The 25,162-nt window shown below is 42.3% G+C and overlaps 1 protein-coding gene across 1 annotated transcript; it reads right to left on the reverse strand.

Moving 5' to 3' along the window:
* Positions 1-2,619: 2,619 nt before the first annotated feature.
* On the reverse strand, positions 2,620-13,914 carry LOC110523776 (excitatory amino acid transporter 1). Its single transcript, XM_021602785.2, has 10 exons — positions 13,366-13,914; positions 12,252-12,404; positions 11,202-11,339; positions 7,701-7,905; positions 7,533-7,575; positions 6,433-6,704; positions 5,507-5,740; positions 5,035-5,229; positions 4,770-4,904; positions 2,620-3,558 (listed from the first exon to the last, which is right to left on the reverse strand). Exons 2-10 carry the CDS (start codon positions 12,388-12,390, stop codon positions 3,354-3,356), a joined length of 1,566 nt encoding a protein of 521 aa, XP_021458460.1. The 5' UTR covers positions 12,391-12,404; positions 13,366-13,914; the 3' UTR covers positions 2,620-3,353.
* Positions 13,915-25,162: the final 11,248 nt, after the last annotated feature.

Below are 25,162 nucleotides of genomic sequence, written 5' to 3' on the forward strand. Positions count from 1 at the left end.
ACACAAGTTGAAATGTGGTAAATATGGATATTTCGTGTAAGTATGAATGGTTTTATCTGATGTTACCTTCTGCAGGTGCTTTGTCAGCCAGAGCATCGGCCAGAGTTGGGTCAACATTTGAATTAAATGCTAGCTATGATGCAGTCTACATACCGGTAGATATTTAACTATAGTATGTAGATGGCCTGCCCTGCTCCTTTATTTCTATGTATCTACACTTTTGACAAGAAAACACCCATGTTGAATTTGATCTCATATTTCTTGTGACATTGCTATCACCGATTCATACCCATTATTGACTTGAAATAGCCTACAGTTGTACCATTATGCTGTTTCCGTAAAGGTTCATAATAGGAATGAAAAACCCAGGGGTGCTTGTGGTGTCCCCCAAAGTTATCGCCACAGATGAAAGGGAGAAGTTTGCATTAAGTGCTGCTCAAATCTCACCACAAGATGGCAGCAAACGTCCACAAACGATTCAGCCGGCTTTCCCAAGAACAGTTTCATTTTTTTATTTTATTTAACCTTTAATTAACTAGGCAAGTTAGTTCAGAACAAATTCTTATTTACAATGATGGCCTACCCCAGCCAAACCCTAACGACACTGGGCCTATTGTGTGTCACCCTATGGAACTCCCAATCACCACCAGTTGTGATACAGCTTGGAATCAAACCAGGGTCTGTAGTGACACCTCTAGCACTGAGATGCAGCGCCACTCGGGAGAATAAAGAGGGGGCTATCTCCTTTCTCTTTCAAACTTCATTTTATTTTGCCAGAAAAGTCACATTGATATAAATAATCTGCTTTTTTTTCTTACATCCATCAAAAATATAATTTGATATTTTTACATACACATCTATGCCACTAGATTATTCAGTGTATGATCATCATTACATTACTAGTACATTACTATTACATAACAGTATATTACTTTAGCCTATTAAAGCCACAGTCTGTACGTGTCCGGTCATTTCAACTAATGAAATATACCCCTTGATTGAAAAGACCACGACATGTAGTTCGTACCATAGTACAACTGTCTTTATGACCTCATCATAACCAATTCAAATCAAGACCTAGGCCTATTACTCCATTAGTATGGTTGTATTGTCATATTGTGTGCCGTGTAAGATGATATCCACAGTTATCATTTATATAACAAATGTTATGTAACTGTTTATTACTGTATGTGTGTCATTGAATACAAATCACCCAAATCAAACCCTGATTCCTTTAAAACATTTATTCAAAATTGTATTCACCAAAGACAGATCTGACAGTCTATTTCCCTTTTCACCACAAATGATGCATTTACAGAAAGTGAACAACAATATCAGAAACCATAAAGGGAAAAAAATAAAATCACAGTTTCTATTTATCACACATTGTGTTCCTTGATTTAACTTTCCAAGGCTTTGGAGTGGCATTTCAGCCCTGAAAAAATGAATGTCTTTCAACATTTAGATGAAAGAAAACACATTCAAGTAAACAAGTATCAAGTTAACTGTATTCTATAGTTCATTTACACAATAGTGTCATACAATCTCTCTACAGGCAGAAAAAATCTTATACACCTGCTATGTTAACATAATTATATACTAAATAGTGAAGGATATTTCAAATACTAATTTGTCTTAGGGCCGGCAACAAAATAGTAAATATACTGTATAGTGATAACAATGGGATTGTTGGATACACCTCATATACATTTTAACAATATTGTCAGCATCACAGCACCAACTTCCCAAATTGTTTAAATCCTAATAAAGTAAAAAGAAAATTGGAGTTGTCATATTGACAGCATGAAGAAAGGGAAAATAATAAATAACAATCCTCAAGTGCTGTGCATTTTTTAAATTTAAATTACTCTTTATTGAACCCACGATAAGAAGTTGTTTATATTTCCACAGAAGCCATTTACACTACATGGCCAAAAGTATGCGGACATGTGCTCGTCGAACATCTCAGTCCAAAATCATGGGCATAAATATAGAGTTGGTGCCCCCTTTGCTGCTATGAGGAGGCTTTCCACTAGATGTTGGAATATTGATACGGGGACTTGCTTCCATTCAGCCACGACAGCATTTGTGAGGTTGGGCACTGATGTTGGGCGATTCGGCCTGGCTCGCAGTCAGCGTTCCAATTCATCCCATAGGTGTTCAATGGGGTTGAGGTCAGGGCTCTGTGCAAGCCAGTCAAGTTCTTCCACACTGATCTCGACAAACCATTTCTGTTTGGACTTCGCTTAGTGCACGGGGAGCATTTTCATGCCGAAACAGGAAAGAGCCTTCCCTAAACTGTTGGTGAAGCGTAATTCATCACTCCAGAGAACGCGGTTTCCACTGCTCCAGAAGCCAATGGCAGCGAGCTTTACACCACTCCAGCCAAAGCTTGGCATTGTGCATGGTGAGCTGAGGCTTGTGTGCGGCTGCTCGGCCATGGAAACTCATTTCATGAAGCTCCTGACGAACAGTTGTTGTGCTGACGAAAAATTCACGTGATGACGTTACTTCCAGAGGCAATTTGGAACTTGGTAGTGAGTGTTGCAACCGAGGATAGACGATTTTTACGTGCTACGCGCTTCAGCACTTGCTGGTCCCATTCTGTGAGCTTGTGTGGCCTAGCACTTCACAATAACAGCATTTACAGTTGACTGGGGCAGCTCTAGCAGGACAGAAATTTGAAAAAAACTGACTTGCTGGAAAAGTGGCATCCTATGATGGTGACACACTGAAAGTCATTGAAAGCCACGAAGCTCTTCAGTAAGGCCATTCTACTGCCAATTTTTGTCTATGGAAATTGCATGGGTGTGTGCTCGATTTTATACACCTGTCAGCAACGGGTGTGGCTAAAATATCCAAATTTGAAGGGGCGACCACATACTTTTGGCCATGTAGTGTATGTTAGGGCCTAATGTCATTAGTATCAAATGAAATGTGTTCTCTGTTGCATTTTGTGAAGGATATCGCTTGTTCAGTCATTCAAACATATGTTGTCTTTCGATCTTTTTACAAAATACCTTTCTGACACCAACGCCCTGATCAACTTCCTCCTTACTTATACCATTATACCACGTACTTATTCTAGGCCAAGATGACTTAACTCAACACAAAAATAGCCAGAAAAACCACAAAAACAGGAAGCCTATCTATCTTGTAGAGCGGCAGCAGATGTAAGCAATTTGATTGGGCCACTTCAGGGAGATAATTATTCGTTTGTTTGTAAAAGGGACTTTATGAATGACAAAACAACAAAGGAAAGGAAATATGGCACAGTGGCAATAACTGGAAAAATATGACAAAGAATAAAAACTAAACTAAACCAAAACGTGTATATGTGTGTGAGCATTGAGCTACATCTTGGTTTCAGTGCCCGGACGTTTGGCGTTCTCGTAGTCGTTTTCCTGAGAGATGAGCTGGTATGGTTTCTTCCTCTCCTCCAGTACAGCGTTCCCCATCTCCACATCCTTGGCCTGCAGCTCGTGTCGAGATAGGAACTCCACAATGCCTGCCCCAATGGAATCGCCCAAGACGTTTGTCGTGGTACGCAGCCGGTCACTGCAACCCAGAAATAAGGGAAGAAGAAAAGGTTAACCAGGGGGAGGGAGTCATATACAGTTGGAGGAGAGGTAGAGAGGGTTGCGGGACATTCATTCATTTAGAAAATAAAACACTATGTCCCCTGGGACGTTTGGTCATGTTAAATGGAACAGTCAACAACTCAAAACCTTCACCTATTTTCTGCTTTTGTTGAAAGATAAACTAAACTCTTTAGAATTCTCAGCAAAATAATGTAGATGGGAAAATTGGCCACAGCGCTATCAACAGGGATATTTACCATCTACTGTGAAAGAGTAATCAGAGCACTCTCTATAGGCTATCTCATATTCTAATCACTGTGAGAAACATCCATGTTTTCAGTAAATTAAGCTTTGACTCTGTCTTCACATTCCGTCCATCCTAGTTTAAGGAGAGTGGGGTTTTTTCTCACTACCCAATTAGCTGTGTAATTTATGTGAAGGGGATTCTAATTGAAATTATTAATTTGGGCAACCTAATTATGTTTCTATGTTAAAACTCATTGCAAAAAAATATGTAATTCAAAAAAAAAAGTGGACCAAGACCCTAGGGATAGTAGTTAAAGGGATAGTTCACCCAAATTACAATATTACATATTGGTTTCCTTACCCTGTAAGCAGTATATGGACAAGGTATGACAGGATTCCATGCTTTGGTTGAGTTTCCCTGGCACTGTTTCCAAATGCTAACGTTTTAGCATTTGTGGCACAAATCCCATTCAAGTCATTGGACCGATATTAGCATTTTTAACACATCATGTTCAAATAATCTATAAGTGACTTTGTTGAGCTTCACATTCAACTTTAGATATTTTTGGACTTTTGAAATGCTAATATCGATCACGACTTGAATAGGATTTGTGCCACAAATGCTCAAATATTAGTATTTGTAAACATTGACTGGGAAGCTAAACCAAAACATTGATTGCTGTCATACCTTGTCCATAAACTGCTTACAGGGTAAGGAAACCAATATGTAATTTTGGTGAACTAGTGTCAAAGGGTTGTAGTTGATAAAAAGTTTGTCCTTTAAAATGAAAGATAAATGATTTTCGTTTCAGTTCAGGTCATTAGACAAATTGTATTTCACAAAAACTTGTATGTGGATTTGCACCATAGTAGCCTAATCATTAAGAAAATATAGTTAATTTATTCTAATTTCTCAATCTGAAAATGGGAAAAATTACTCACAGGAACCAATCAACCGCAATGATGAGGGTGATGTCATCAGTGGGAAGTCCAACAGAGGTCAGCACAATCACCATGGTGACCAGTCCAGCCTGTGGGATCCCAGCAGCTCCAATACTTGCCGCAGTGGCTGTGATGCTGTTTGATAACAGAAAATGACACGTTAATAAATCTTGATAAATCATGTAATTTAATTGTAAACATATCAACACCCTTTGATTCTGTAAACATAAACCTTAGCTTATAAACCTTGGATACTCATTCGCACCTGATTGTGATGATCTGACCTATGTTCATCTCCATGTTGTTAACCTGGGCTATGAAGATGGCTGCCAGAGCCTCGTATAGTGCTGTTCCATCCATGTTGATGGTGGCGCCCACCGGTAACACAAACCGTGTGATGCGCTTATCCACCTTGTTGTTCTCCTCCAGACACTTGAAGGTGATGGGCAGAGTTGCTGAGCTGAGATAAAGATGGAGAGAAACAGGTAGTGTTTGAGTTTGGCGAGTTGTTGTTGTTTCTATTAAATCTATTATCCGTATTCGCCATATAAACAAACGTAAGTAATCCCACTAATGGGGATGATGATGCCTCATAGGTTTTTATGAACCACACAATCTGAGCAGGAAGCTCTACCTGGCCCTACTACTTTGATATGAGTCGGCCAAGTGAGGCATGGCTACAGTGTCGGTAGTCAGAGTAGACCAGGGAGAATGGCAGCAGTGTTCGGGGAACCTACCTGGAGGAGGTTCCCAGGGCTGTGATGAGGGCCTCCACTAGCCCCATGATGAAGATGAAGGGGTTCAGCCGTGTGATGGCGAAGTACAGGCCTGGGAGAATGATGAAAGCGTGGATGGAAAGGCCTATGATCACCGTGATGGTGTACATGGCCAGCTGACCACCCATCTCAGTGATGTCATCCATCTCCACGATTTTCCCCGATATGAGGAACAGGATACCGATTGGGGCATACCTGTAGAGCAGAGGGAGGAGAAGGGGTTATGCCAGGGAAGGATAAGGTCACAGTTCAAATGGCCCTACATTCTCGGGATCTTACTAATTTGTATGTGTAATAGGCCTGAATAGGAAAACAATTAGTGAAACCATCAGTGCCTTGTGAGACTGCAAGCACAGGCTATGAAATTGCCTTTATTCATAAACAATTTGATGTATATCTGTCAGATATCTGACTGGGAATATTTTGATTTAATTGGCACAGTGAACATGTCACTGGTTTTGATTGCAAAGCCTTGTCATTCAGCTGTGCAACCACTTAGCATCAGGAAGTTATGTCCTGAGGCAGTTCTGTGTTGGCCAATTATTAGGTGGTTCTCATGCAATTATCTCAGTAGACCTAAATACCTATATCAGATCTCACCTGTATAGAGTTACTAGAGAATTCACAGCAATGCCTCAAGCAAGAGGCTAAATGAAGCCATTTGATTGAATTGAGAGGGAGAGATAAACATAGTACCGCCCCAATTCTGCAGGGACTCCATAGACTTAGCTTTCCAAAGCATAGATGGAAAGATTTCTCTGTAACAGATGCATGGGGTTCACATACACACTCACCTAATGAAAATGGGGATTATAAGACCATCATCATAACACACACACACATCATCTTTATAAACACCCACACACAAACACACACCAAATACTCACCACATGATAATGGCGACCAGCCTCATGATGGCCTCATTGAGACTGTCGAAGAACTCCCTGAGGGGCTGGCCCTGCTCCTTCATGTTGCCGATGATGAGGCCGAAGCACATGGAGAAGACCACCAGCCCCAGGGCGTTGACCCCGTTCACCGTGCCCGGGATGGGGATCACCTCCTCCCTGGTGATCTGCTCGGTCAGGTTGGTCAGGTTGAAGACAGAGTCGTTCACTGTCATCGTCACATGGACGATTCGCTTCCCGTATTTGGTTTTGAACTGGAGGGAAAGAGCCAGTTGTCGTAAGTGATGGGTTAACATTGTCTCGTTAAAGTGATGATAGCATGTCATCTCCTTTGGTGAAAATTGTACTGAAATATTGTCTTTTGTAATGTTTACTTTATAATCGTTCAGCCATCTATTCAGTAGAGCTCATAAAAAGCCAAGCTGATAGATAAGGTATCGAGGGATTGTAGTCAGACTAGAGAGCAAAAAAGTCTAAAGGCGCCTGCTCCGCTCACCTCAACCTCATGAATTAAACAATAGGCCTCTGTATGGCTGGAGTAGTATTCTGTAAGGTCCAGCTGACTCACTGACAGCCCTGTCTGGACCACAAAGCGTTTAGCCCCCCGTAGACATGGTCTCCCATTACTTATATGGTCCTTCCCCAGCAGCCTCTATATCTCAGTTTCCGGACCATCCTGCCTCCACCATGCTACTATTGGAAGTTGGTCCTGCCCCAGCAGCCTCTATATCTCAGTTTCCGGACCATCCTGCCCCCACCATGCTACTATTGGAAGTTGGTCCTGTCTTCTCTTCCGCTGGTGAATTGTTTTTATTTACACATGGCAGCAGAAGTCACATTTTGTCATTTGTTCCGAGTCGTCAGAATATTTCTTCCAGTGTAAGTCAAAGCCCCCCCCCTCAGTCCTGGGTTTCTATGTCTCTTAGGGTGGTGATTTATCGCTGCTCAGAAATGCCAAAACCAGCAAGTTTCCTCTCAATACAAGCATTTCCTTTGGCAGAATTTGTCAGACCATTTTCCCTATCTGCTTATTGAATGTGAAAATCTGTTTCATTTAGTAACAAAGTCATTAGATGCTTTACCTGCTGTGTGCAGGCCTGGATCATGTTTGGTGGAAACATGTTCCTGAAATTAAAGAGCACGATCATCACAACCAATGAACACTCCAATATTAAGGCAGGAGTACAATGGCAAAATACAGTGCATCTTTCCTCCACTAAACCCCTGACCCTCTTCCTACAGTAGCAGACCTGATGAGATCCAGGAAGGCGTCGGCAGGGCTGATGTCCTCTATCTTCGACTGTTTCATGAACTCATCCTTAGATCCTTTCCCAGGGTGGATGATGAGCACCACGATGATGCCTATGATGACAGCGATAATGGTGGTGGTCATGTAATACACCACAGCTCGCATGCCCATCTTTCCTGAAGCCTTACTGTCCAGCGCTGCCATGCCTAGATGGGAGAGACAGCGGAGATGTTGTTTAGAAGAACAGTATTATCCCTTTGTGCAATAGTTCAAACATTTCTTCATAGCAGTGGCATGACAACACTTGAAATAGCAATTGCTTGTAGCCATGTTAGCCATGCGTTCTGGCTAGCTCATGAAGCTATGCTGATGTGTTGGATGTTGTCTTCACTGACATTTTCAACCTCTCCCTGACTGAGTCTGTATTACCTACATGTTTCAAGCAGACCACGATAGTCCCTGTGCCCAAGAAAGCGAAGGTAACCTGCCTAAACAACTACCGTTCCGCAGACCTCACGTCGGTAGCCATGAAGTGCTTTGAATGGCTGGTCGTGGCTCACATCAACACCATCATCCTGGGAACACTAGACCCACTCCAATTCGCATACCGCCCCAACAGATCCACAGATGGCGCAATCTCGATCGCACTCCACACTGCCCATTCCCACCTGGACAAAAATAACACCTCTGTTCATTGACTACAGCTCAGCGTTCAACACCATAGTGCCCACAAAGCTCATCACTAAGCTAAGGACCCTGGGACTAAACACCTCCCTCTGCAGCTGGATCCTGGACTTCCTGACGGGCCTCCCCCAGGTGGTAAGGGCAGACAACAACACATCAGACATGCTGATGCTCAACATGGGGGCGGCTTAGGGGTTCGTGCTTAGTCCCCTCCTGTACTCCCTGTTCACCCACGACTGCGTGACCAAGCACGACTCCAACAACATCGTGAAGTTTGCTGATGACACAATGGTGCTAGGCCTGATCACCAACAATGATGAGACAGGCTATAGGGAGGTCAGAGACCTGGCAGTGTGGTGCTAGGACTAGAACCTCCCCCTCAATGTGAGTAAGACAAAGGAGATGATTGTGGACTACAGGAAAAGGTGGGCCGAACACGCACCCATTCAAATCGACGGGGCTGAAGTGGAGCCGGTCAAGAGTTTCAAATTTCTTGGTCTCCACATCACCAACAAATTAAGAAAGTCGTGAAGAAGGCATGACAATGCCTTTTCCCCCTCAGGAGACTGAAAAGATTTGGCATGGGTCCCCAGATCCTCAAAAAGGTCTACAGCTGCACCATCGAGAGCATCCTGATCCAGTTGGATCACCGCCTGGTATGGCAACTGCTCGGCATCCGACCGTAATGCGCTACAGAGGGTAGTGCGTACGGTCCAGTACGTCACTGGGGCCAAGCTAACTGCCAACCAATACCTATATACTAGGCGGTGTCAGAGGAAGGCCCAAAAAATTCAGCCATAAGACTGCTGAACAATTCATCAAATGGCCACCCGGACTATTTGCATTGACCCCCCCGAGCTGCTACTCGCTGTTTATTATATATGCATAGTCACTTTACCCCTACATACATGTACAAATGACCTCGACTAACCTGTACCCCCACACATTGACTCTGTACTGGTACCCCCTATTTATAGCCTCGTTATTGTTATTTTATTGTCTTCTTTTTTTCATTTTTTACTTTAGTTTATTTAGTCAATCTTTTTTTAACTCTATTTTCTTAAAACTGCATAGTTGGTTAAGGGCTTGTAAGCATTTCACGGTAAGGCCTACACCTGTTGTATACGGCTCATGTGACAAATAAAATGGGATTTGATATTTATCATCTCATGATAAATATATAAGATATAAGCTGACCTGCTGGAGGATGTAGCCTAATAGAAAGAGTAAATGGGTGTGCAAATTAATGGGCTGCCTGACAGTCATCTGACAGAAGTCCTAGTGCGATTGCAAACCAGGCTAGTAGCAAAACATACAGGCAGGTGAAATAATGATGTTCTGCATCTGAAAATAGATCATGGTTATGGTTAGCTTCTGCCTACTGACATCTCTCTCTCACAATCTTACAAAAAGGTCAAGGGGGAGAGAGACGGACAACGAGCCATTATAGAGACCTCAACCTCACAAAGTGTTGCAATAAAGTTAGCTTTGGATTTTCCAAGGTGTCAGGGGCCGTTCTGGTGTGTTTTCCCCATTCAGTGGGCTGGAGTAAGTATTTTGTTTGTGTAAGCGAGATGTATGTGCTCTTTTAATCCTGTTGGGGGCACTGCCATTAGACAAAACCCTCCCACTCTTTCACACTCTTTCAGCTTCCACTCTCCTTCTTCACACCTCGCTCTCCCACAATTCACCTGTTCCACTGTGCTGCTCTCTCTGTCTGTCTCTCTCTCTCTACATCCTCTCTCAGTTCCGGGAAACTTGTCCACTTGCCATGCGCCCATAACAACATTGCCATGGAAACTGCAAACAAGCCTGTGTGACCACTTTCCCAGGACTAAAGGAAGGACTCACATGGCTTATTTTCAAGGGTTACGACAGAGGGAGGATGAAACAAAACTGTACCCCACACATACTTCTCCTTTTCTGCCTTTCTCTCCAAAGTTCTACTTCTCCAAGGCAAAAAAATATATATATATTTTTAGGGTGTTTCAAGTGAGATCAAATCTAAATATACTTAATAATCATTCACAACTTCTTTCAAGTGAGTGTTAACACAAATTAGGTTCATTTAAAAAGAGGTTAGTTTAAAAAGAAAATGAAGTACAGTACAGATAAGCTCAGTCTTTGAGAAAGGACTAGAGCTTGCTGCTCCAGGTCTAGTTTCAAGATCATGCTGCACATCATACCAAGCTGGGTGCATCATGTGGATCCCAACCTTGTGGAGGACTCCAGATAATAGATGGCATAGTTACATGTCCACTTGTGTACCTGGGCAGTGTGCCTCTTTTCTGGGCTGTGACCTCTTACCCCACCACTCTCCAAACCACTTACGGTATTGTGGTGCTGGGTGGTCATTTAATTCCACTAAACAATACAGCTACGAAGGAAGAGGCGGAGGGGCACTTTGCGTGCTTTTATCCGTGTGAAGCGAAGCAGGAGGTAGAAGTGCAGGGGGGTACCCATCCCAAAGCCAGCCTCTCAGACCCACAGGCAGTGGGCTTCCGACTGAAAGCTACCTCATCCTTCCCGTCTCTCCTCCCTCATTTTAATAGCAAAGAAGCACAATGAAGTAACTGTCTTCGTGCCAGAAAACTAGAGGACCAAGGGAATCTGGAGAAAAATGGTGGCAAGAAATTTCACATGGATAAAGCATAAGTTACAGTACCTGAAAAGTTGTGCCTCGAGCTCCATTGGCATTTCCCCTTTGGGCATCCACACCTGTCTTTCAAACACCGCCAAGTCTACCCCTCCTCTTTATCATATGTCTTTATTATATCTAAATTTGCTTCTGGCGGAGGGCATCAGTGACTTGGTGTACCTGTGATGAGACTGGATACCAGCAGGGGAAGCACCAGCATCTGCAGCATCCTCATCAGCAGCTCTCCAGGGAAAGAGAAGTACTTCACCTCTCGGTAGGTCATTTTATAGGGACGCAGTGCAAAGCCAAGGATTATACCTGGAGAATTAGAAGGGCTGATCAGTGTGCTTGAAACATGAACATGCAACTGCATATAAAGCAAATGACAATGAGAGGATCTGTCTCTCAGTCACATCTAGAATGAGGTTTGTAGGTGAGTCCTCCCTATGGGATTGGGATTACAATAAGAGAGCATGTGTTTCGAAGTGTGTGGGTGTGTTTGCGTGAGTATGTTGGCCCATACTCCCCTATGTATTTATTTGGACAGTGAAGCTAAAACTTTTCATTTGGCACGATACTCCAGCATTTGTACATTCATCTTGATGCTACCATGATTACGAATAATCATGAATAATGATGAGGGAGAAAGTTATAGATGCACAAAGATCATGTGCCCAAAACAGGGAATGTTTTTTGATTGGGTATGAGCTTTGTTCCTTTAACTTTCTCACTCATCATAATTCACTATTCATGAATGATTATCCATAATCGTGGTAGTATTCACATTGATGTAGAAGTGTTCAGAAACATCTTATATTCATATTTAAAATGAAAACGACTCGAGTGACACAATACATTATTCATCGTTCAGTTCCTATCGGGCAGAAAAATATCACCCGAAACACAAACAAAACAAACTGTAAATGCATCCAACAAGTGTGTAGAGCTGCAATCTTGATGTAGTCATTACGTGCTAGGAGTATGTGACAAAATAATAAACCTTTGACTACTTTAATACACTGTAAGTACATTTTCCCAAATACTTAAATAAAACAAACAAAAGGTGACATTCAGTGCGATCGCCTCATAAGAAACATTTGATCTCAAATCCAAAATGGTGGTGTATAGAGCCAAATTTACACATTTTAGCTTCACTCTCTAAATAAATATGGAGGGGAGTGTGTGTGAGTGGACTGGGGTGTGGTATTGGAGGTGTGTGTGTTCACTCACCTACAACGACGGCCGCTACAGTAAAGAGCACAAAGGCGTTCTTCTTGAAGAAGGCCTGGACGTCTTCCTTAGAGATGTCCTCCACTTTCCTCTTGGCCTTCATGGTCCTTATGTGGATGCCCTCCCGGATCCGCTGCATCCTGGTGTGGGAATCTGAAGCCGGAGGGAGGGGGGGCGGGGGGGGGGGGGGCTTAATTACTTATGGTCATGACTACAGACAGGACTAGGAGTGTCTCACACACCTTTTAGACAGCCAGACAACCTGAACCAATGGGTCTGACCAGCCCTTACTCTGGTGATAGGTACTGGAGAAGAGATTAAATGACACTGAACAAGACACATGCAGTTGAAATGACACATGCAGACATTCACATTGACATTGCAATGCGGTTGACAAGATTAGAGAAAGAAAAATAGCTTATTTTTTCTTATAGCAAATCTGGACCATGTGGTGTGTCGTCAAAATAACAAATGTTTTCATGATAAAATAGTCACACAATCTTGAGAAGAAAGCAAGTATTTTATTCTTAGATAAACGCTAGCATTTCTTCACCATGGTGAATCCCTCCATGACAAGCATCAAAGCCCCTGAACACAAGAAGCATGGAACCCTGCAGGTGCAGATCTGCATCCCTAATACACCCTGGCAACTCATCAGTCTATCCTGGAGAATATTGATTCATAAAAACACTTGATGAGGAAAAACATATGCGCACCTGAATAATGGAATAACAAAAACAATCAACTGCGCTTTCTTTAAAGAGATGTACTGTATACTCAACTAAAAGCACCCTACACAACACAACTATGTATCCTTTCATTGGAAATGCTTAATTTTTCAATCAATTGCTTGATTGAAAACGCCAGTTGGTAACACTCTGAACTAACTGCAAATTTTGCTACAAAGATTTTGTTTGCACTTTAATGAATTTAGAAGACGTGGACATGAAAATCTAAACAAAAGGATGATAATTTTCATGCATGGCCACATCAACAGTATGGACCCCTGGCATACAGCTAAAACATCACAAGGGCCACACAGACCTGGTCATTCCATTGGACAACAACACCAACAACTATCTCCTCCTCAAAAGTGGCAAAACAAAACACTGACCTTTCACCAGTGTAGATGTTCCTTTATTAGACAAACTCCTCTTCCTGATGAGTTATCCTCAGCCTGAGGACAGGTCAGGCAGGCAGAGAGCAACAGTGGTAGAGGCAGGCAGTGGGTCCAGAGGCAGAGAAGGGAGGAGAGATAGAGACTGGGAGATGGAGTGAGATAGACAGGCACATATAGAATGGGAGGTGTACATATGTTCTCTGAAGACAACTGAGGCAATCCCTCATGCTCCCATTCTCTGAAGAGGGAGGAGACTTTCAAACTCAGAAAGAGAGAGGGAAAGATAGAGAGAGGTAAAGGCAGAGGGAGGAGATGGTAGCCCTTCCTATCTCTTTACAATTTGGGGGATGTTATGTCCCTCATTCATTCCAATAAAAGAGTGCCCTGAGTGATGCTCAGAAAGCATAAATTAGTAAGAATATACAGTAGGATATGCTGTATGCTACATGGAACCCAATAGGGTTCTACCTGGAACCAAAAAGATTTCTGGAAATAAAAAAAGTTATCCTATGGGGACAGCCAAATTACCCTTTTGGAACCCTTTTTTTCTCCTCTCCTCCCGCTCCCATTCTCCTCCAAGCTCTCTTTTCCTTTCCCATCTTCCCTCCACCCCATCCTCTCGTCTATCCTCTTCCCCTCTTTGTCGGGCTATTCAACCCTTACTGGAGTGCTTCAGAAACAGATAAAGCCGTGGACCCGTAAGCAAGATCTGCTCGAGGTGTTAGGGCTCTCTCCCTCTGCTTCAGTGTAACCTCTCCCACAGTCCTGACAAATAGGAGCTTTCATCACCAGCAGCAGTGGTTGCTGGCCAGGACTGGACAGTCAGTGCCTAGGGCCATGGGATCAGCATTAGTTTCAAGATACTGTACTTTGAAGTGTTGAAGTATCATTCTGAGTGTTTCCCAAAAAGAACTGTGATGTGCGACAGCGGTGCACCATTTCAAATGTGCAGTAAATCTCTATGTCAAATTGGGGCGGCAGGGTAGCCTAGTGGTTAGAGTGTTGGACTAGTAATCAAAAGGTTGCAAGTTCAAAAATCCCAAGCTGACCAGGTACAAATCTGTCGTTCTGCCCCTGAACAGGCAGTTAACCCACTGTTCCTAGGCCGTCATTGAAAATAAGAATTTGTTCTTAACTGACTTGCCTGGTAAAATAAAATAAAAATACTGAGCTCTACAACGCTCACCTGCGCAACTAGAGGCGAAAAAACTCAAGATCACCTTTACTCCATACACAGAGATGCAAACAAAGCTCTCCCTCGCCCTCTATTTGGACCATAACTCTGTCCTCCTGATTTGAGCTTACAAGCAAAAACTCTTAACAGGAAGTCCCAGTGACGCGCTCAGTCCGATGAAGTGGACCCAAAGCTACAGGACTGATTTTGCTAGCATATCATGGATGGCATTGCAGTATTTACCACATCAGTCACTGGCTTCATTAATTTACTGCAGGGGATCAAATCAGGTCACAGAGTGTTTCTTGGTAGCTCTAAACAAATATACCTCGAAACAAAAGTATACACCTCACACACATGGTAATGGCCTTAAACGTTATTTTAAATAAGACACCTGTACCATGTCACACATAGAGTTGAACTGTATGAACATTTGAGTTTGCATTCCAATATAAGACTTTATATACATCACAGAAGACTGAAATATAACAAAACCGTTTGACATAAATAGACTTTTCATGTTTATTAATGAAGAAATTATGAAAAATATGAATAACAATCCACCCATGAGGCCACTAGAAGACGCTTTGATCAGTAGACTGAAGGAAAGGGCTACTAAGTGCATCTACGTGACCATACGTACATATCACAACCAGAAGCCATGAATTACCGGCAACAGCCACACTGAGCTAAAGGCTAGAGCTGACGATTTCAAGGAGCAGATCACTAACCTGGACCCTTATAAGAAATCCACCGATGCCCTCCAAAGAACCATCAGATAGGCAAAGTATCAATACAGGACTAAGATCGAATCCCACTACACCGGCGCTGACACTGGTCAGATATGACAGGGCTTGCAAAATATCACAGATTACAAAGGGAAACCCAGCCACAACCTCCACAGTGACATGAGCCTACCAGACGAGCTAAATACCTTCTATGCTCAGTTTGAGGCAAGCAACACTGAGCCATGCGTGAGAGCACCAGTTGTTCCTGATGACTGTGTGATCACACTCTCCGTAGACGATGTGAGTAAGATCTTTAAACAGGTTAACATTCACAAGGCTGCAGGGACAGATGGATTACCAGGACGTGTACTCAGAGCATGTGTTGACCAGGTGGTAAGTGCCTTCACTGATATTTTCAACCTCTCCCTGACCCAGTCTGTAATACCTACATGTTTTAAGCAGACCACCATAGTCCCAAAAACGCCAAGATAACCACTCTAAATGACTATTGCCCTGGAGCACTCACATCTATAGCCATGAAATGCTTTGAAAGGCTGGTCAGGCTCACATCAACACCATCATCCCATCATCCCCACCATCATCCCACCACCATCCCTGGACCAGCTCCAATTCACGTACCACCCCAAAAGATCCACAGATGACGCAATCTCTATTGTACTCCACACTGCCCTTTCCCACTTGGACAAAAGGAACACCTACATGAGAATGCTGTTAATTGACTACAGCTCAGCGTTCAACACCATAGTGCAGTCAAAGCTCATCACTAAGTTAAGGTCCCTGGGACTGAATACCTCCCTCTGCAATTGGATCCTGGACTTCCTGACGACCACCCCCAGGTGGTGAGGAAGGATAGGCAACAACACAGCCGCTGATTCTCAAAACGGGGGCCCCTCAGGGGTGCGTGTTTAGCCCCTTCCTGTACTCCCTGTTTTATCAGTTTTTTTATGAAAATATTTTGAGAACTCCATTACAGTAGCTCAAGCAGCACACAAGTAGACTACAAATGCATGCTAGGCCGAGCATGCACAAAGAAACTGATAAAACACACAGGTGCAAAATCAAGGTGACTTACAAAGGTAAGGACCAAGATCATGAGAGGGAGTGCAGTGATGTAGGGTCCAGAATTAAAGAATCATTGTGGAATCTGAAATTACACATATTGCAAAATCATGACAGTGTACTTATTATGTGCACGTGCTAATAGAAAGGAAGGAGATGGGTAGCTAGTGAAGTGTGTCATAGTAGCAAAGTATTTCTAAACAAAAAATCCGATCTCTTAAATGTTGATTTCATTTTTGTTCTATTATCTATATAATAGGCTATCATAGACTTTGGCTCAATAGGTCTGACACCTTACCACTTTCAAGGAGATTTTCCATTTTGATAGGGTTATTTTGCCCAAAAACCTTAGGCCTACCTATATAAAAAATAAAAATACAACTCTGTATCCCTGCCAGCATGGCAAGAGTGGCCCGTAGGGTGTTAAGCATCCCCAGTGGCTCTGCAAGTGCAGAGAGGATATTCTCTCCGCTGCTGGCCTGCTCTCCAGGCACCATGCATGACCCAGACTCTGACCAAACGGCTGTTTCTAAAAATGAATTCAAAGGCACTGAGCCTAATAAGGCATTTTTCGTAAGGCACAGGTAAGACACAGGTTATGTGCGCAATTTATAGATTATAATGATTTAATACAATTAAATGTTGAAATGCTTAGCACTATAATGTTCCTTTCAGCCTAGTGTGTCGCACTAGCAAATGCTTCACAATATATCTTTGTAGGCTATAGCCTTAAAATCATTGAAATAATAGGCTAATAATGTAGCCTAAATAATTGTATTTCCTTCTTAGGCTGCCAGTCTGGCTCCTGACCTATTTTGAGTGTTTAAATGCTGCTTACTGCGACATGTAACATGATGAGCGCTTCTTACAGTCACCTTTTCATGTTTATTAAAATGTTTTTCTTTCAAATCACCACATGGTAGGTCCAGGTAGTCACAAAAAAATGGATGGTTGTTGGTTAAATGGTCATTTTAATGAATGGAGCGAATTTGGAGTGGCACTTTTTTCCCATGTGAGCGAGGAGCGTTTTTTTTTAGCGGAGAGGTTGGAAAGGACTTGGTGTCATGTCCTGACCATAGAAATGTTTTATTTTCTATGGTAGAGTAGGTCAGGGCGTAACTGGAGGGTTGTTCTAGTTTATATTTTCTATGTGGGGTTCTAGGTTTATTTTCTGTGTTGGTGATTTGTATGATTCCCAATTAGAGGCAGCTTGTAATCGTTGTCTCTAATTGGGGATCATACTTAAGTAGCATTTTTCCACCTGTGGGTTATGGGATATTGTTTGAATGTATGTGTTTTGAGTTATTGCACGTAGCATCGCTGTAGTCACTGTTCGTTGTTAGTTTGTTTATTTGTTTTTGTCTTTGCTTAGTTTCACTTTCTTCATTAAATAATGTGGAACTCAACAGCCGCTGCGCCTTGGTCCGACATTTATTCTAACGAACGTGGCACTTGGAGCGCAGGAGCGGTGTGCAAGCACTGCTCCGTGATCCGACCGCTCAACTCCGCTCACATACTCTGGTGGCCGTGCACGACTCCAACACCATCATTAAGTTTGCAGACAACACAACAGTGATCATTGAAGACGATGAGACAGCCTATTGGGAGGAGGTCTGCCAGGACAGCAACCTCTTCCTTAACATCAGTAAGACCAAGAAGCTAATCGTGCAGCTCAGGAAACGGAGGGCAGAACACGCCCCCATTCACATCGACGGGGCTGTAGTGGAGCGGGTAGAGAGCTTTAAGTTGCTCGATGTACACATCACTAAGGATCTATCTTGGTCCAAACACACCAACACAGTCGTGAAGAGGACACAACAATGAAAATATTTGGCATGGGCCCTCAGATCCTCAAAGTTATACAGCTACACCACCGAGAGCATCTTGACTGGCTGCATCAATGCTTGGTATGTTAACTGCTTGGCATCCGACCGCAAGGCGCTACAGAGGATAGTAATGCCACCCAGTACATCACTGTAGCCAAGCTCCCAGCCATCCAGGACCTCTATACCAGGCGGTGTCAGAGGTCAAAAAATGGTCAAAGACTTCTGCCACCCAAGCCACAGACTGTTCGCTCTGCTACTGCATGGCAAGCGGTACCAATTCTTTGAGTCTGGAATCAACAGGACCCTGAACAGCTTCCACCCCCTAAGACTTCTAAACAATACTGCTAAAAAGCTAATCAAATGGCGACCCGTACTACCTGCATTGACCCTTTTTTTTTTGCAGTAACTCACTAACTGCTTTGCACATACGCTGCTGCTACTTTTTTAAATGATATATCCTGTTGCCCAGTCACTTTAACCCTATCTATGCTTTATGTACAGTACATACAGTGCCTTGCGAAAGTATTCGGCCCCCTTGAACTTTGCGACCTTTTGCCACATTTCAGGCTTCAAACATAAAGATATAAAACTGTATTTTTTGTGAAGAATCAACAACAAGTGGGACACAATCATGAAGTGGAACGACATTTATTGGATATTTCAAACTTTTTTAACAAATCAAAAACTGAAAAATTGGGCGTGCAAAATTATTCAGCCCCCTTAAGTTTATACTTTGTAGCGCCACCTTTTGCTGCGATTACAGCTGTAAGTCGCTTGGGGTATGTCTCTATCAGTTTTGCACATCGAGAGAGTTTTGCACATTCCTCCTTGCAAAACAGCTCGAGCTCAGTGAGGCTGGATGGAGAGCATTTGTGAACAGCAGTTTTCAGTTCTTTCCACAGATTCTCGATTGGATTCAGGTCTGGGCTTTGACTTGGCCATTCTAACACCTGGATATGTTTATTTTTGAACCATTCCATTGTAGATTTTGCTTTATGTTCTGGATCATTGTCTTGTTGGAAGACAAATCTCCATCCCAGTCTCAGGTCTTTTGCAGACTCCATCAGGTTTTCTTCCAGAATGGTCCTGTATTTGGCTTCATCCATCTTCCCATCAATTTTAACCATCTTCCCTGTCCCTGCTGAAGAAAAGCAGGCCCAAACCATGATGCTGCCACCACCATGTTTGACAGTGGGGATGGTGTGTTCAGCTGTGTTGCTTTTACGCCAAACATAACGTTTTGCATTGTTGCCAAAAAGTTCAATTTTGGTTTCATCTGACCAGAGCACCTTCTTCCACATGTTTGGTGTGTCTCCCAGGTGGCTTGTGGCAAACTTTAAACAACACTTTTTATGGATATCTTTAAGAAATGGCTTTCTTCTTGCCACTCTTCCATAAAGGCCAGATTTGTGCAATATACAACTGATTGTTGTCCTATGGACAGAGTCTCCCACCTCAGCTGTAGATCTCTGCAGTTCATCCAGAGTGATCATGGGCCTCTTGGCTGCATCTCTGATCAGTCTTCTCCTTGTATGAGCTGAAAGTTTAGAGGGACGGCCAGGTCTTGGTAGATTTGCAGTGGTCTGATACTCCTTCCATTTCAATATTATCGCTTGCACAGTGCTCCTTGGGATGTGTAAAGCTTGGGAAATCTTTTTGTATCCAAATCCGGCTTTAAACTTCTTCACAACAGTATCTCGGACCTGCCTGGTGTGTTCCTTGTTCTTCATGATGCTCTCTGCGCTTTTAACGGACCTCTGAGACTATCACAGTGCAGGTGCATTTATACGGAGACTTGATTACACACAGGTGGATTGTCTTTATCATCATTAGTCATTTAGGTCAACATTGGATCATTCAGAGATCCTCACTGAACTTCTGGAGAGAGTTTGCTGCACTGAAAGTAAAGGGGCTGAATAATTTTGCACGCCCAATTTTTCAGTTTTTGATTTGTTAAAAAAGTGTGAAATATCCAATAAATGTCGTTCCACTTCACTTCATGATTGTGTCCCACTTGTTGTTGATTCTTCACAAAAAAATACAGTTTTATATCTTTATGTTTGAAGCCTGAAATGTGGCAAAAGGTCGCAAAGTTCAAGGGGGCCGAATACTTTCGCAAGGCACTGTAGCTACCTCAATTACCTTGTACCCCTGCACATTGACTCGGTACTGATACTCACTGTATATAGCCATGTTGTTTCCGAATTCCTATACATAGCCATAATTTTTACTTGTTATTTCTATAAATTATTCACTGTGTATTTATTCCTTGTGTCACTATTTAAAAATAAATATATATATTGTATTTTACTCTGCATTGTTGGAAAAGGACCCGGAGTACCCGTCACTGTTAGTCTACACCCGTTATTATTATAGTTCAAAGTCAATCCACAGTGTAACTGACAGACAAAGTCAATTATAGTTAGTTGAAAAAAGTGTAACTTGTGCAGTAGTGGGTGACCTCACTGTAAGGAAAATGTATTCCCCAGTGACCTGGAGTATAATTAGTGAAGAATACCCCTGAAATCAGGCCACATATCTACACACAAATAAAACTGTCAGATTAATGAATGAATAGGAATATACTCCAATGGGGATTTATGTTTTAAGGGATCCAAAAATTATACTGACACGGAACTTTCTTGAAAATGTATGAAATTATAATTGACGTTTCATGACTTTGAGCCCTGCACAGTGAAAGTATGAGATGCAATGCCTGTAGCCAATCCTGTAAACTTGGCCGAACTAGCAAAGTTTTTGAGGGGCAAATTTCAGGAGGGCCAACCCACATTCTGTGCATATTAATAGCCCAGCCCCACATCACCACCACCAATTACTAGTGAATTTGCAAGGGAACCTTGTTCTCATCGTTTATTCTTCATAGTTCCAGTCCAGACAAACTCAAGTCCAGGTCTAAATGTCTTTGCGTTGTTAAAATTCAAAAGTGGGGCTGCCAATAGCGGAAGAGTGGCAATGGCACCATTAGTTTGCCAGTCACACACGATGCCTTGGCAGAAGAATCCAGACTGGGCAGACCAGCACTGTCCAGGAGAGCAAGACAGTCGCTAAGGCTTATCGTCTTTGTGACGTTCAATGTCCATGTTAGAAGATCTAACAGCCTTAAAAGCTATACCTCTCCAAATCAAACAAAGCCAACTCCTGCTGGGCCCAATATGAGACTGCAAGGCCATGCACACCACACAGCTGACCAATTTTCTTTGTAGTAATAGGTTGTTATCTAAAAATCCATAGTAGCCATTTGTCATGTCTTAAAATCGGGTCCTCTGTGTGGGTTTTTCCACCATACTCCATTCATCTCCCCATCCCACTGCTGACGGATTTACATCATGGCACCGGCTAATGAAATCCGAAATGACTCACACAGAGCTAATACGCAGGAGGAGGGAAGAAAGGTTTCAATACCCTCACCCCACACCCTCAGAATGAATGGCCAAAGACCCAGAGCTGGGACGGTGCTGTGCTGTCATTCACTCTCACATGCAAGGAGCTCGCCTGTACAAGCCCTTCCGGAGCAGCGAGCACATCACTAACATGTCCTGTTGTTGACCTGTCAAAAGCCCAGACAGTCAAGCAGGGAGTTTTGCCACCGCCTGTGCAAGTTCAGGTCCTTCTTGTGGCCAGAATGAACTACTTCTATTGGAAGTATTTGAAAGTATTTTCAAATCATTTCTAGAAATAACCTGCTATTTTAAATTATTTTCAAATACTTTTATAAAATACTATTTTGAAATACCTGGGTTAAAGTATCTCTACCTGCACATGACCATCTGATCATTCATCACTCCCATGTTAATCTGCTAAATTGTAATTATTCGCCTACCTCCTCATGCCCTTTGCACACAATGTATATAGACTCTTTTCCCCCTTTTTTTCTACTGTGTTATTGACTTGTTTATTTTTTACTCCATGTGTAACTCTGTGTTGTTGTCTGTTCACACTGCTATGCTTTATCTTGGCCAGGTCGCAGTTGTAAATGAGAACTTGTTCTCAACTAGCCTACCTGGTTAAATAAAGGTGAAATAAAATACAAAAATAAAATAAAAATGAGTGGGAGTGTATTTCAGTATTTTCAAATACATGCCAATACGTTCCAAATGTATTTCCAAATAAATTCCAATATTCAACTACTTGTCTTAACATTAAAAAAAAAGGTTACTTTGAAATGTGCATGAAAATAATTTAGATACTTGAAATAGTATTTGAACCAAGGTCTGCTGTCTTAACACCCTCCGACTTGAACACGAAGTCCATTAAAAGATACAAGCAGAATCCCATAGACTGATAGTTGTCTATGACCTGGTTTACTTTCAGTGATGTGAATGAGTCTGGCCTTATTCTCAGCACGTAACAAGTCATCTGTTGGCCCCACCTGTGGTCCAGGGGCCTGGCCTCTCACTGAGGTCTCATGCAGTCAGATTAAGAGGACATTGTGTAGATATATCTATGTGCCTTAATACCAACAGCAATATAATTACTATTATAACTCTAACGACGTCTGGCGCTCTCTTGGGTGTGAGCGATTTGGAATGCACAGATAACATATCTGTTAATTATCAAATAAAATAAATGTTCAAATCAATTCAAATGTTATTAGTTACATGCGCCGAATACAACTGGTGTAGTCCTTACAGTGAAATGCTTACTTACGAGCCCCTAACCAACAATGCAGTTTTTAAAAATACAGACAAGAATAAGAAATACAAGTAACAAGTAATTAAAGAGCAGCAGTAAAATAACAATAGCGAGACTATATACAGGGGGGTACCAATACAGAGTCAATGTGCGGGGGCACCGGTTAGTTGAGGTAATATGTACATGCAGGTAGAGTTATTAAAGTGACTATGCATAGATGTTAACAACAGAGAGTAGCAGCGGTGTAAGAGAGGGGGAGAGGGGGGGTTGGCAATGAAAATAGTCTGGGTAGGCATTTGATTAGGTGTTCAAGAGTCTTATGGCTTGGGGGTAGAAGCTATTTAGAAGCCTCTTGGATCTAGACTTGGCTCTGTCCTCTTTTTCCTGTAGTCCACAATCATCTCCTTTGTCTTGATTTAATGATATGATTATGACTGTGTAATAACAATTGTCTTTCAATGTACCAAGACTAACTGTCTTCTGTTATTAGGAGAGCCTGCTAAAGGAATAGTGAGCAAGTATGAACTTGTTATTGATACACTAGTGTATGGCCTAAAAAAGATAGGTGATTTTTTGCATGGAGGCCATGATTATGCAGCAAGACAACGGTGTCACCATGTGGTGAGAAGGGGAACTTACACAACTACATAAAAGGTATAATAAGATCCTGTGCAAAACTGGGTAAAGTTAGAAGTTTGAGTCATCCCATAGGATAGTGATATTTCAGTTTATTTCAGTTCATTGTCCTGCTAGAGAAACTGTGTGAAGCAAGTCAAGTTAGTCTTTAGCATCCCAATTAATTGTAGACTACTTTAAGCGCCCTACTTCTGTCTGGCCAAAACTACTCTCTCTCTCTTTAGTTTCTCTGCTCCTTATGCCAGGCTTCTTTTTAGTCTTTCTCTTTAGTTTTGGCGATGGATAGGTTGGCTATGAGCTTTAAATGCCTCTCTGGGTTGTCAAGGAACACAGAGGATCCAGTTTTCTTTCCAATGGTACATAAGGGATTCAATGAATCTGTGATTGTTAGAGCATTGAAACATAATAATAATAATAATAATATAATACTCACTAAGGAATGGATAACTGTGTTACTGAACCACATATATATTAAGCAATATCAAAGTAGCACAAGAATGTACACAACATAGGAAAAAGAATACTGAGAACCTTTCACCAGTAGATGGCAGTGTAGTCAACCAGATGTTTTCCTAGCAGCCTATCAGTGTGGTCTTAAAATATCCCATGGGCAAAATTGTCATAAGCACTCCCATCAAATCCCAGGTGTAGTGACTTATGAGGAACTCATCTTTTCTGCAAATGTAGTGTTTCACTTATTTCTCCCTCATTGCATACAGGTAAATGACCATAATTCATACAATGTTCACATTTAAAACATGAACATGACTGAATATCCCTTTCAATACTGTAATATGATGGTTCAGTGAACTCTGTTTTATGGGTTATAATGACCCTGGTCACACCTGAGCATTGGAAGGGCATGTTGTAGGCCTCACACACACAGCGGTAGTCCTGGAAAGATAAAGAGCACTGTGCCAAGGTCAGAGAGAGACACAGTGCATTCGGAAAGTATTCAAACCCCTTGACTTTTTCCAAATGTTGTTGCTTTACATCCTTATTCTAAAATTGATTAAGTTGTTTTTTCCCCTCATCAATCTACACACAATACCTCATAATGACAAGGCAAAAACAGGTTGATATACATTTTTTGGGGTATAACAAAAACAAAAAACTGAAATATCACATTTGCATAAGTATTCAGATCCTTTACTCAGTACTTTGTTGAAGAACCTTTGGCAGAGATTACAGCATCGCATCTTCTTGGGTAGGATGCTACAAACGTGGCACACATGTATTTGGGGAGTTTCTCCCATTCTTCTCTGCAGATCCTCTCAAGCTCTGTCAGGTTGGATGGGGAGTGTCGCTGCACAGCTATTTTCAGGCCTCTCCAGGGATGTTTGTTCAAGTCCGGGCTCTGGATGGGCCACTCAAGGACATTCAGAGACTTTCCCAAAGCCACTCCTGCGTTGTGTGCTTAGGTTTGTTGTCCTGTTGGAAGGTGAACCTTCACCCCAGTCTGAGGTTCTGAGCACTCTAGAGCAGGTTTTCATCAAGGATCTCTCTGTACTCTGCTCTAGAAAGAGTCTTGGTGGTTACAAACTGCTTCTGTTTAAGAATGACGGAGGCCACTGTGTTCTTGGGGACCTTCAATGCTGCAGAAATGTTTAGGTACCCTTCCCCAGATCTGTGCCTCAACACAACCCTCAACACAATTCCTTCAACCTCATGGATTGTTTTTTGCTCTGACATGC

Source organism: Oncorhynchus mykiss, chromosome 5 (genome assembly GCF_013265735.2).
Source record: "Oncorhynchus mykiss isolate Arlee chromosome 5, USDA_OmykA_1.1, whole genome shotgun sequence".
Lineage (NCBI taxonomy): Eukaryota > Metazoa > Chordata > Actinopteri > Salmoniformes > Salmonidae > Oncorhynchus > Oncorhynchus mykiss.